Genomic DNA, 14103 nt, shown 5'->3' on the forward strand with positions numbered 1-14103 from the left:
GCTACGGAAATCCAGTCCCCGTGCATTTTGTGTGTTTATGTCTTGATTGAAAAAGCAGGGTTTCTGGCAAAGACTTGGACCAGACACAGCAGACCAACGAAACTGAGTGTCCCGAGTATATTTGTTATGGGTTGAAACTTGTCGCCCAGAGATCTGTCGAAGCCCAAACCCCAGTGACTTAAGACGTGCCCTTGTGTGGAAACAGGGTCTCTGTGGGTGTCATTAGATGGGACAAGAGTCATCAGGGTGGGCCCAGATCTGAAATGATTGGTGTTCTCAGGAGAAGACGGCCAGGTGAGACGCCCATGGGGAGAGGCCACGTGAAGACGGAGGCAGAAACCTGAGATGCGTCCACGAGTCCCAGAACCCCACGGACCGGGGCAGCCCGCAGGGTCTGGGGCAGAGGCCTGGGGGAATTCGCCCTCCCCGCCTCGGGAGGAACCAGCCCGCTGATACCCTGACCTGATTTCCAGCCGCCAAAACTGCAGGAAACTAAACATCAGTTGTGCAAGCCGCAGCATCCGTGGAACCTCCCCCGCGGCCCAGGAGAGGAGCCCGCGATACAGCGGGCAGAGGAGGCTCAGCAGGAACTCGGTGCCAGCCGTGGGCCCTGCGCCCAGACACCACCACCTTTCGCGGGGCCCCTGCCGCCTCCTAACCCGGCTCCCTGACCTCACTCTTTCCCCCAAACTCCCTGCTTCCTGACCAACAACCAGAGAGAGTGTGCTTGAAAAACCTCAATGCCAACGCACCACTTTCCTGCTCAGGAGTCACCAGTGCCGTCCCAGAGAAACTGTAATGAAGTCCGGAGACCTGCGGGCCTCCGCGCCCCCTCCCAGCACCGCCTGCTCCCTCAGCCCCTGTCCGCCCAGACCTCCTCGGCCTTGAATCATCTGCCTTCGGTTCGGGTAGGGGCTGGTCTCTAACGTCATTTACCTCCTAACCTCAACCCCACCTGCTGGGCGAGGTCCTCCCTAACCCGTGCTCCCACCCCGGCGCTCTGTACGTCTGCTCCGGTTCTCCACAGCCCCCGCCGCCACGCGGAACGCCCCGTTAGCTAGCTGTTTACTTGCAGGAACACTAGAGCGTAAGGTGCAGAGATTCTCGTCTGCCTCGCTCACGTGAGTCCCTGAATCACTGGAGCCGGCCCGGCGCCAGGCACAGAGCTGTTGCTCAGCAGACGCTCGCGGAGATAACCGAGATGGGGGAGGGCGGGGTGGGGGCGGGGGCTGGCCGGGAGAGTATCCCGGGGGCTGTGATGCCAGAGGCGGCCTGCCCCACCCGCCTGGGTACGCCTGAGACCTCCCATCTTCCCAGGAGGACGCTAGAAAGCACCCCCTTGTATTTATCCCGTTGTTGTGAAAACAGGCATCTGTGTGTCTGCATCTTCAAATCCAGACTCAAAATCCTTTCGGCTTCTCTGCTTATGTTACCTGCCCTCGCTCCGTTCATTCTGCCGGAGACGGAAGGTGAGACCTGACTCAGGGTCGGAGGGTCTGGGCCCCTGGGGGAGTCCTCCCCACCCTCCCTCCCAGGAGCCAGGAAGAGGGACTGTGGGGGAGGAGTCTCCCGCAAGGAGCCAGGCGCTCACTCAACATTCACTTGGCACTGTGGGCTGTTTTGGTACCACATCTCAGAAAAAAATGGTCTTAATGATTCCCTGGAGATTTTTATGACTCACACGAATTGCAGTCTGTGTCTCCACACCCAGTTCCCAGCTGCATCTGTGTTACAAAAGTAAGCGTTTTGGGGGATTTGTTTGACTTTTTATTTCTTCAAAATATCCAAAGGATAAGAAGCGACATGATTTTCTCTCTGATACTTTGAACCTTACCCACACATGTACAGCATTATCAAGGAGGAAAATTCACTCTCTCTCTCTATATATATATCCTCTCTTACTGTAATTATTTAAATGATCCATTTGATATCAATAAAGTACAAGAAACTTCTGTGATTCATTAAGTCAGTAATGCATCCCACCCATGACAGAGATATCAGCCAAAAAAGCAGAGATAGGGTGTGTATCTTTCAACAGCACCTCTGGCTCAAGTTCCCCCATGCTTTTCATGCACACAAAAAAAGAACAAGTTTTGTATTTTCCTAGTTTGAAGAGATTTGGAAGGTCTAATATTTTGGCCAACGTAGCCAAATGCAAAAAGCAGACTCATTGGATAGATTGAGGGCAAGAGAAGAAGGGGACCACAGAGAATGAGATGGTTGGATGGCATCCCTGACTCAATGGACAGGAGTTTGAGCAAACTCTGGGACCTGGCGTGCTGTGGTCCATGGGGTCGCAGAGAGTTGGACACGAATGAGCAAATGAGCAACCGCAGCAAATTGAAGGGAGGAGAGAGAATTTTAAAAAGAGAAAAAGAGAGAGAAGCCCAGTGACAGGGCATGGTGACACAGTCTCTGACCCCAGTGTGGCCACAGAAAAGAGACGCGGGCAGGGTTCCCAACGCACCTGTAACCTTGCTTTAAACCCAGAGGACAGGACGGAGCAAAGCCTTTGACCCCCGGGCCCTTAGTCCATCAGCCAAAAACCCACCACCTAACCTCTGAGATTTAGGAAGAGAAAATAAGTCAGCAGAAAGAGTTTGGTTTGAAATTCCCTTTTTCGTTGGTTCTCTGCTATAATAAGCAAATTACATCATCTCTGATACCTCAATTTCACCACCTGAAAAACGGGGAAAATAACAGACTTGCCACCCACTTCTTGGTCTTAGGAAGATGGAAGATGACATCAGTCAGATACACCAAAAGCAGGGCTCTTATTTCAGCACATCCTCGGGTTTCCTCTGCAGGCAGAGGTGCACCATCATTCCTCGGGGGATAAGACACAGGAGGCCCTAAAGGACTCCCCAAGGCGACCCCAGAGCTTCCTCCAGCCCCACTGCTGTGTGTTCAACCACATGGAGAGGGCGGCTTTGACTTCCCCGGTAACTCAGACGGTAAAGTGTCTGCCTGCAATGCAGGAGACCCAGGTTCAATCCTGGGACGGGAAGATCCCCTGGAGAAGGAAGTGACAACCCACTCCAATACTCTCTGGAAGATCCCATGGACAGAGGAGCCTAGTGGGCTACAGTCCATGGGGTCACAAAGAGTAGGACACGACTGAGTGACTTCAATTTTGCTTCATGATTCAGCAACCATCTCAACACATGACCAGGTGGGCACCTTCTCCTGGTGAGACCACCCATGAAGTCACTGTGCTGGCAGGAAATACCCTGGCCCCCGGGCGGTCAGGAAGCTGCAGATGGCTGGCTGGTTCACAGGGCCAGAGCCCACGCCCTGAATGGTGTGAACAATTTGCTCTGCAGGACTATGTACCCCACCAATCCACTGTTCTCAGACAGCAGAACAGGGCCCCATGCGTGCCCAGGGTTCTAGATGACGTCAGCACGAACTAAGTAATCAGTTTGTTCCCAGAGAGGCAGTACTCGGAAGCGCACTTCTGCTGACTTTGCTACAGAAGCAGAAAGACGAGGATCGCAGAAACCGAAAATAGCTGCAAGCTGTCCTCTGTGTCCGACAGAGATCGCGGCAAACGCTTCAGAGATGATGTGATAACCGAAGGGACCCATGGCTGCTGACAATGGGAGCTGGGCTTCTTGTCTCGTGTCGATCCTTGCAAATAATTACCACTGACACATCAAACACGCTCTACCAACGTTCATCCCCAAATCTCACCGTTTCCTTCGTGTCTGCCCCAGTAGGTGCTGACGCTTGGTGAAGCCAACGGTACTGTTACCACCGCGCAGGGCATTTAAATGCCCATGGGAACTGCAGAGGCTTAGTCACGTTAGCCTTTCTTCCAAATGCATTATGCTTATAATGCTCTTCTCTAGAATTCCTGTAAGGATGAGAGTTCCTGCCTTCTTCTGGACAAATCTGAATGGTGACGTAGCCAACGTGCCTTCGCCAACTCCAGCTTCGGAGACAGGTGGGTTCTGTAAAGACACATTGATGGCAGGTAACAAGCAGGCTGGGAAGATCGACTCATCCATCTCTTTTCAAACTCCCAGCTATCTTTTCAAGCTGTAATTGCACTGCTTGTAATTGCTTTATCAGTTCTGAGCCTTCATTATTCTTCTTGTCTCACTTCTATTCAATCCAGTTTGGATTGTTTTTTCTTTTTTTTAAGGAACAATGAAACTGTCTAGATTCTCAGGGCAGGACAAGAGGTAAGAGGCCATCTGTCGACGTCTGCGGGTGACCCGGGCACAGGTGGCTGAACCCTGACCTGGGCAAGAGCCTGCTGCTACCGTGACTTAGTCCCAAGGGCTCTGAAAACACTCTTGGCTTGTCTCTCCTTCAAGATTGAAGGGCTCCCCGAAATTTCACCCCTGCCTTGCTTCTCACCCCTCGCCCCTGGCTGAGAACTGGGGACGTCCAAGCTACAGCTGTTGGGAAATCAGGAGGCTGGTCACTGAAGGAGTTCACGTTGACAGATGCTAGGGATTCGAAGAACACCTGCCTGGAGGCGGTCCCGTTGGTCCCCTGGCTCCTGGGGAGATGCCGGGGCCGGGCCGCTGGTGCCCCATCTTCCAGCATCCTCACTGGGCCGAGAGCTGTCATCCCCCTGCCGATCCCTCAGGGCAGGTCTCTATGCTCCCTGCAGAGTGCTCTCCTGCCAACTGAGGCTGGCAGCAGGGCTGCCGCCCTCCCGGCTCTGTTTTGCCTCAGAGGTGCCAGAATCATCTCTGCTGTGAAAACCCAGCACAGTTTCAGCGGGAGAGGCGAACACCCCAAGAGTCACAAGGAAATAAGGGGAAACCACGATAATGCTGGGGGTGGCTTCTCTGGACCTGGTTTCTAAAGATCAACCAGACAAGAAAATGACCGTTATTAATAAACAGAACCCTGAAATCAAAGCACTTTAAAAAATATATACACGTTCTAGTGTTTTCCACAGGGCATTCTGTGAAGTCAGAAACTCGCCTAAACCGCCCCCTGCCACCCCCCCCCCCCGCCCCCCGTGTGTCTGCAGCACCTGGACACAGAGGTCAGGGATGGAGCAGGGATACAGGGGCTGCTGCTGACCTCGGCTCAGAGGCTCATCCTGGATACTCCACGTCCTTCCCCCAGATGACTGATGGGGCCTGCGTGCAGGTCAGGAGGCTACGGTCACCCCTGGTCTCACCCTCCAGAGGCCCCCGCTCCGTACCACAGTGCCCAGCCCAGCGAGGCAGGTGCTTCTTCCTTAAGCCCTGACTCTCTCTGGGGTCCTCATTTCCCAGCATTTCCACGGTCCTGCTGCACACACCAGGCCAAAAGCAGCAAGGCACAGGACCACCAGACCCCGAAGAGCAGGGGCCTCGGTTCGGTTCAGTTGAGTCCGAGTCTTTGCAACCCCATGGGCGGCAGCACGCCAGGCCTCCCTGCCCATCACCAACTCCCGGAGTGTTCTTGCTGACAAGCCCCTTCCAGGAACCCCTCAAACAGCAGCTGACGGGGTATTTCCTAGTGGGATCTGCTGAGGCAGTTTGGTTTCGTTTTTCTTTTGCTTTTCTCCAGGACACAAAGGCTGACGGCCTCTGATGTGTCACGTGGACTCTCATGAAGAGTCACCTTCCTTTGAGTTTATACAGAGCCCCCGCAAGACCTCGGAGACAGGAGGTCTTCCCTCGGCAGAGCTGAGGAGAAGGTAGGTCGCAGACGCTCCCAGCTTCTGATGCCGACTCCCTGTCTTGATTTCAATCTTTGATCTCGACCTTCACCAGAGCCCTTCTTCCAGAGGTTGGACGGAACCAGGGCGTGAGGTACAACTGGACACGAGTCACCTCTGAAGACACCTGTGCGTTTGCTGCTGTTGTTCAGTCGCTCAGTCGTGTCCGACTCTGCAAGCCCACAGGCTGCAGCACTCCAGGCTTCCCTGTCCTTCACCAACTCCTGGAGCTTGCTCACACTCATGTCCGTCGAGCCAGGGATGCCATTCAACCATCTCATCCTCTTTCATTCCCTTCTCCTCCTAGCTTCAATCTTTCCCAGCAACAGGGTCTTTTCCAATGAGTTGGCTCTTCAAATCAGGTGTCCAAAGTATTGGAGCTTCCAGCTTCAGCATCCGTCCTTCCAGTGAACACCCAGGACTGATCTCCTTTAGGATGGACTGGTTGGGTCTCCTTGCAGTCCAAAGGACTCTCAAGAGTCTTCTCCAACACCACAGTTCAAAAGCGTCAATTCTTTGGTGCTCAGCCTTCTTTATGGTCAAGCTCTCACATACATACATGACCACTGGAAAAACCATAGTTTTGACTAGATGGACTTTTGCATAAAATGTCCCACATTTTTGCATAAAATGTCCTACACTTTACACACACACACACACACACACACACACACGTGAAGAACATTCCACACGTAAGAACTGTATCAGTAAAAGGCGCAGCAAGGCTGGGGCCATCACAGACAGTCCTGCTCATCTGCTCCTCCTTCCATGCAAGGCATGAGGTCTTACCCACAGGCCACCAGTAAACATTCTTGATTGACTGAATGAACAAACTGTTGTGGAGGTGGATATTTTTTCCGAAATAAGACTTTTTTAGTCATCACACACGTTCAGACTGGCAAGGAGTGTGAGGCCCTCATGCCCAACTCTGTTGCCATCTGATTTCATTTATCTGAGCCAAGGATCTTTTGCTCTGAAGGCTGAGGAGGACGTACGCGGGAAACCTGGCCCCAGAAAACGTCAGACACCCGCTCAGGACCCCTGGGTCACTTCCCCGCTGCTGGATTGGAGCCTGGGGTTTTCAGCATCATCTCTCAGAAGCAGCCACTGACAGGCTGGGCCCAGTGTCTTTCCGTTTCCCCACAAACTTTACAAATGCATCCACTCATCAGCCTGTGTCCTGCAGATACTCCCAGTGAAGTGAAGTCACTCAGTCGTGCCCGACTCTTTTCGACCCCATGGACAGTAGCCTGCACCAGGCTCCTCCATCCATGGGATTTTCTAGGCAAGAACACTGGAGTGGGTTGCCATTTCCTTCTCCAGGGAATCTTCCCAATCCAGGGATCGAACCCAGGTCTCCCACATTGTAGACAGATGCTTTACCATCTGAGCCACAAGGGCTTCAAGGAGGCAGACACTCCTAACCACTCTTCATTTACTAAGAGTCACAGGCAGGCTGCCTTTCTGTCATTTGGACAAGGTGACACCGGGAAACAGGAAACATTCCTCTACCTCATGTTCTGTTATCAAAAGTAACTTCAAGAGCTCAGTCGACTTTCCTGCACTCCTGCAACAACTTAGCACCTACATTTGCATCAGAAGTGCTGCTACTACTACTGCTAAGTCACTTCAGTCGTGTCCGACTCTGTGCGACCCCAGAGACGGCAGCCCACCAGGCTCCCCTGCCCCTGGGACTCTCCAGGCAAGAACACTGGAGTGGGTTGCCATTTCCTTCTCCAATGCATAAAAGTGAAAAGTGAAAGGGAAGTCGCTCAGTCATGTCGGACTCTTTGCGACCCCATGGACTGCAGCCCACCAGGCTCCTCCATCCACGGGATTTTCCAGGCAAGAGTACTGGAGTGGGATGCCATTGCCTTCTCCGCGGAAGTGCTGAGGATAAGACAGTTTGAGACCAGGAGACCTTAGGAAGTAACTACAGTTAGTGATGTAACAGGTTCTGTGAGTTACCAAGCCCTTCGAGGGGATCCTGGTGCACAGTCAGTCGTGGTGCCAGTTTGGCTGCCACCGTGAGCACCCTGGAGCCTGTCTCCTGAAGCTGACGACTGAAGGGCCTCAGCAATCTCCCTGCCGGAAATACACCAAAGATTCCCTGGACGTCAGAGTCCAGGCGCCCCCAGCACCCCGTCACTCCACCCCGGCCCCACCCAGTGCCCCATTGCTCCTCTCCGCTCTCCCCAGCGCCTCAGCCCAGCGCCCCATGGCTCTGCCCCGCCCTGCCCCACCCCACACAGCGCCCATTGCTCCTCCCCAACCCCCAGCACCCCATCGCTCTGCCCCCACCTTTCAGCACCCCATCACTCTGCCCCGGCCCCACCCAGTACCCCATCGCTCCTCTCCGCTCCCCCCAGCGCCCCAGCCCAGCACCCCATCACTCTGCCCTGCCCCACCCCACCAGCGCCCATCACTCCTCCCCAACCCCCCCAGCGCCCCATCGCTCCTCCCCAGCCCCTCCCAGTGCCCCATTACTCCTCCCTGGCCCCGCCCAGCACCCCAATCGCTCCTCCCCCCAGCCCTGCCCAGCTCTCCATCGCTCCTCCCCCAGCACCCCATTGCTCCGCCCCCAGCCCCGCCCAGCACCCCATCGCTCTGACCCAGGACCCACTCGGCCCTCGGTCCTCGGCCCAGGCGTCCCCCGCCTGCTCCCACCCGGCTGCAGAGGGATCCACCTTCTCCCATGGCCCCAACAACACCTCCCAAACAACACCTCCCAGATGTTCTAAGAGGCTATGTGACATGACCTCTGGCAGGTGAGAGTGATCCCTCACTTCTCTATTTTCCCTGCGTGTCTTAATTGATAATGACTTGTCATTTCTCCTTTAAAAAGTCCACACGAGAAGACTCTAAATCTCACCTTGGGTGGTAATTTTTCTTCCTGTGTTCTAAGTATCCCTTTTGCGGGAAATTATTGACTATAATATGTACACAACCCATATGGGTACGTGTGTGTGTGTACATGTATGTATATACACACATTTCACTAAAATACCACTAATTTCAAGCTTTCATTTCCTCCTTCCACCCACCCTCCTCCCCAAATAGTAAAACACTCACAGTCACTTCTTCCACAGCGTCTTCTGTGGGCTCTGCGTCTAGATTTAGGTCCTCTTCGGTGGTCTGACAACAAGAGAGACACGTGAAGCGCAGTTAGCCAGTGTTCTTGTAAACAGCATCATGCAGGCGATCAATGCAGAGGACGAACTAGATGCTCGGTACTGGACCCTAGGACCCGGAAAGGGCATCAGGGCCCCTCTCCACCTGAATTTAATTGAAACTCTACGAGGCTTCATGCCAGAGACAGACCCTTTATGTAACAGGAGGCAAATGAGGCAGTGAGTGTTTATATCCACAATGACAAATCACCAGATCAGCCAACTGTGCACGTCTGACACCACAACCGAAAGGAGAAGCAGGTGGTTTATATAACTCCCTGACCAGCACGGCGAGGGTGTGCATTTACACGGCCCCGAAAGTCTCGGGCGTGAGGACAGAAACAGGTCACAGGGAGGCTTTGTAGCCAGCCCGTGAGAGTGGAACAAAACCACAGTCTCGAGCCAAAGCTTAGAGAGCGAATTAAACCAGAGAGAGCCAAGTCCCAAATCATAAAATCATAGTGTCGTGTTTCTGCAGGGTAGGCCTTGAACAGAAAGGTCTGTGTCTGAGCTTTGCCTCCCACTTAATGACTTCAGGCAAATTGCTTAACCCAAACCTCAGTTTCCCCATACAGAAAATCAGGGACATAAGTATATCTGCTTCTTGGAGACACAGACAGAATTCAGGGAAATAAGACCTCACAGCAGTCCGCCCCAGCTCTGGCGTGTGGCGGGTGCTCAGAGTTGGCTGCTGTCAAACCATTTCTAGTTTCATTTCCAGCCCAGCAGCCATGAGATCATCGTCACTGTACAAGCTAGGCTGGGAACTTCAGGAGTCATGTTTGATCTGCATTGCTGAAAAACAGGGTTTCTCCTCTCTCTAACGCGTGATGACACCTCGGAAGGAAAAATCTCGTTGGGTCCTCTGAAGGACAAACCAGATGGTTTGGCTGGGCCTCCTGGGCTGGTGCTGCCCTGCCTTCCCCACCGCACCCAAGTCCTCACTCCCCAGCCACACCCCGTCCCCTGGAGCCCACCCTGGGCACGGTACCCCTGCTGACAGCAGTGATGGAAAAGTCCTGCTCTGAAGATGTGTGTGTGTCTAACTTGCTGACACACCATTCACACAATCCGCTCAGTTCAGTCTCTCAGTCGTGTCCGACTCTCCGCGACCCCATGAACTGCAGCACGCCAGGCCTCCCTGTCCATCACCAACTGCCGGAGTCCACCCAAATCCATGTGCATTGAGTCGGTGGTGCCATCCAGCCATCTCATCCTCCGTCGTCCCCTCTCCTCCTGTTCACACAATACTTTGTGCTTATCTCGGGGCCAGCTTCTTCTGGGGTTTTATAGAGGGCCCAGTTTTTTAACTAGCACATGTTTCCTTGTCAACATGCCTCATTCATGGGCAAAACACGCCTTCCAAATACCTCAAAACAATTCATAAACCACAAACACTTTTCTTAGACAGTCAAATGAACTTCCCCTGGTTTGTGTGCTGAAGCAGGGTCGATTTTTATAAGGACATATAGGGATTCTACATAAGGATTTTTATAAAGATTCTCTAGTCCAGTGACCCTCAAATCCAACTTAGTTCAGTTCCCTCTCACTGCAGATGAGAAAAGAGATTAGAGGGGAAGTAACTCATGAAGGCAGGAAAAACCTAGAATCAAAACCTAGAGCATTGATCACTACCCCCGGAAAACCAACATCTGGTTCTGTTAAATGGTGTAAAAGCAAACAACGCAAGCACTGGCATCATATAGCAATTTCCTCATAGAAAATCACACCTTTTATGCAAGGATTTTGTGACACTTGGAGTTCAGAGGTCAAATGGACTCCATCTAGTTTTGCCCAATCCCTTGATGTGGGAGTTTTTTTAGTATCACACAGCATAAAACATGTGCCAAACTGGGAAACAAAATCAGCCTCTGGGTCCAAAATAGATCTCACGCTTTCCTGACACCGTGAAATATCTCAGGGTTAATATTTCAGGGTTAATCTTTCTGTAGAAAGAGCTCTCACTTCTGGGTCCCAAATAAACAGAGATTGAATGCTCTGTCTTAACTTCCTCAGGGTTTACAATCCCAAGACATTCACCCAGGAAGCCTGAAGAAAATTTCTTTTGCTTCAGGACCTTTAAATTTATCCGATTTTTATTATTTGTTGTTGCATATACATGAACCTCAAAGACTTCTATAAAGGTGCCCTCTCTGTGGGGTGGCGAGGCCATGCAGTCTCTCAACCAACGGTGCTTCGGATTATTCCAGATTGCAAGCTTTTTCTAAGATCATGTTATATATATTTCTAATAATGTGAGTATATTTATTGCTGGTGTATTTTCAATTTTAGAAACATCTAAAGCACAAGCTGCTGTCCAGAGCTTGGGTCACTGGCCACAATACAGTGTCCAGAGTCCCAGAAGATGTGCTCCAAGCCTCCTCCACTCCTCACTGCGTTCTAAGCCCCCTGACTAACCCTCCCCCGACAGAAAGGCTTCCTCCGTGGGGCTCGGATGTTGAGGGGCACCAGCTGGGCCCCCCCACCACCACGAACAGAGTTCAGGTAACCAGGAGGGGCTCAGAAAGCAACCAGAGATAGGAATGGGCCTTTTGGTCCATCATTAATTCAAGTCATTAGTTCAACTTGTTAAAAACCCAAACCTTTCTCAAAAGAAAAAATAAACTTGATTTGGCAGCCTGCTGAGTGAGAGGTTCTTTCTAAGGTATTGCTGTCACTGCTGAGAACAGTCTCGTGTGCAGAAAGAATAATCAATAGCCTTGACCCATGGGGTCATCGCCTCTCACTTAGGTGCTCCATCGAAGAACTGGCCTTCATATCTGTGCCAGGCTTGACAAGCTCCTCTGACCAATATACACACCCCAGGCATTAATAAGTTAGTGTGGCTTCCAAAAAAGCATTAAATATAAAATATTAACTAAATTCTCTTCTGAAACAGAATCTCTCTTTCTGTTCAAAATTACGTTAATGTCTCAACACATAGTATATATATATATAAATAATATATTTATAAAACACGTAAACCAGGAAGAATTGAACTTACAGACACGATGCAGGATGTACGAGATAAGGCAAAAGTTAAAGGCTGGATTTTGTAAAGGTTTGGTCAGTTACTAAAATTCACCATTTATAAATGTGATTTGAGTTGCTGTAAACACAGCACAGGTATATTAAATAATTCAATAGACTTAATAACTTTGGGGAACTTTCTCTTCCAGGAAAAATATACGTTGATGTTCTAGAATTCAAACTAAACAAACGAAATTCCAAGAAAGGAGAGCTCTGCGTCCCTAGGGTAGCACAAGTCAAGCAGAACCACACCTGCCTCCCACCTGCCAGGCAGCCCTGTGGGCGGGCCGCTGACATGTGCATTTCATTATCTTTTCATCCTCAGTCTCTCCTCTTTATTCAAACACGCACCCGGTTAAGGTTGCATCATCTACGCCTTGTGTTTTAAAGCAGAGCTCATCACTTGCTTCGCCTTCTGGTTTCATCCTTCACTGTAGCAGTTGGAGGGCTTATAATTTAAAGCCACTTGTTGAAGGAAATAAACTGATGTAGCTTAGTCTGAAAGCAGGGAGACTCTTTTAAGGCACACACTCTAAGATGCATCCTGAAGTTTGGCTGAAGAGCAGCCATTTTTTTCTTCATTCATTTTCATTCATGTATTTACACCACACACACGCCTTGTGTGGGTGTGTGTGCACACACATATGTACAGTTTATATGTGTATATAAACACAACACACACACCTATACTAATTAAACATCCCAGACTCTACCACATAGTAGTCGCTCAATAAATATGATTTCTTTAGAGTACACAGACTGCCCACTGGCCGCAGAGTTAGGGTTTTTAAGGATACTGTAGAAAAAGTACCACACTTTCCTTCTCTGGACTCACCTCTATTTCCATGGGCTCCACCTCTATCTTTTTCCATAGCTCCAGCAACTGTGCAATGGGCATGTTTGAAAACTTTCCCTCCGATCAAGATCAAGTATGGACAGGAAGAAAGCAAATGACCGGAGGCGCCAAGCAGTGCAGAGATCCAGACAGGATGCCGGAGCGCAGGCAGAGGCGGGCGGCGCTGGAAGAAGGGAGCCGGCGAGGACGCAGTCCTGCTGGGACGGCCGCGGGCGCCGGTCCCGGTCCTCGGGCCCGGGGGCTGGGGAGGGAGCCGGGGGTCTTCAGTGTGGCTGCTCCGCCGGCGTGTCCTCGCCCCCGACGGTCGTCACGCCACCCCTGGGCTGCTCCAGGGGCTCGGCCGCTTCCCGCTGGCCGGCGCTGCGAGCCGGAGGAGGAGGCAGGCTGCAGCCTCGGGATGCGCGCTGCGACTTTCCCGGAGTGCGCGCCGGCTCGGCCTCAGATTGGACTCGCTGCCTCGCCCCCTCCCCGGAGCGGCCACTCCCCCTCCCCCCACCATTTTACCTTAATTGGCTTTAAACGACGGGTGAAAGTTGGGTCTGAGGATGCTGCTGCCATAGAAACCGCATAGCAACGAGGGCTGGGGGAGGAGGGGTGGCGAGGAGGGGGCCGTGCGGCAGGTTCTGCCCTCTCCCTCCCCTCGCACGCGCGCGTGCACACGCGTGCACACACCCCTCCCTTCGCCAAGGACTGCGCTGAGCCCCCTACAACCACCTGCAGCCAGCGGGGACCCTAGGGGCGTCCAAGGCCAGAGGCCAGGTGCTCGCGAGCTGCTTCTCCTGCACCAGCGTTTCAGAGACTCTGCATTAGAGAACTGCCGCTGGAGGGGCAACTGGGGCAGCACCTCGGCCTGGGTGCCCCCCCTCGACCCCCCAAGCATCAGGGAAGCACTCCCTCTCCAGGGAAAAGGAAAGGAGGTGGGGCTGGGGGGGCCGGGGCCGCGGCTTGCGGCTAGTCCTGCTCCAGCCAAGGCCGTCCTGGGGCAGGCCGGCGGCCTCCGCACCTCGGGAGCTGGCAGCCCTGCTGGTCTTGGGAGACAGGATGAGAAGTGCTGGGCGGGTCAACTCCCAGGCGAGGGGCTCAGAACAAGGATCCTGCTGGACTCGGAACAAGGACTGGGGAGAGGGGCGGTTACACACATCAGACGTTTGCTAAGTTGCAGGGAGGACGCTCTGTGCACCGAGAACAGCGTCTTGTTTAATGTCCTATGTGATGCGGATTTCACCATCCCGTCTGGTAGACGAGAAAACCCTGAGGCTCAGAGAGAAGGACCGAGCCCAGAGTCACACGGCCCCCAGTGGCAGAACCGGAAGTGAAGTCCGGCTGAGTCAGCTGGGGCTCTGTGATCCCAGTTTCCTGCAGAAGGGAAGCCAGGA

At 52.6% G+C, this 14103-nt stretch overlaps 1 protein-coding gene across 1 annotated transcript in view; it reads right to left on the minus strand.

The window, feature by feature from the left end:
• The window catches only part of RPS6KA2 (ribosomal protein S6 kinase A2), a 334973-nt gene extending 322090 nt beyond the window's left edge, over positions 1-12883 (minus strand). Inside the window, exons 1-2 of the mRNA XM_019967675.2 lie at positions 12707-12883; positions 8744-8806 (exon numbers count right to left, since the gene is read on the minus strand). Of these exons, the coding sequence (XP_019823234.2) occupies positions 8744-8806; positions 12707-12769 (126 nt within the window). The 5' untranslated portion in view covers positions 12770-12883. The remainder of the gene's footprint in view (positions 1-8743; positions 8807-12706) is intronic.
• Positions 12884-14103: the final 1220 nt, after the last annotated feature.

Source organism: Bos indicus, chromosome 9 (genome assembly GCF_029378745.1).
Source record: "Bos indicus isolate NIAB-ARS_2022 breed Sahiwal x Tharparkar chromosome 9, NIAB-ARS_B.indTharparkar_mat_pri_1.0, whole genome shotgun sequence".
NCBI classification, from domain to species: Eukaryota; Metazoa; Chordata; class Mammalia; order Artiodactyla; family Bovidae; genus Bos; species Bos indicus.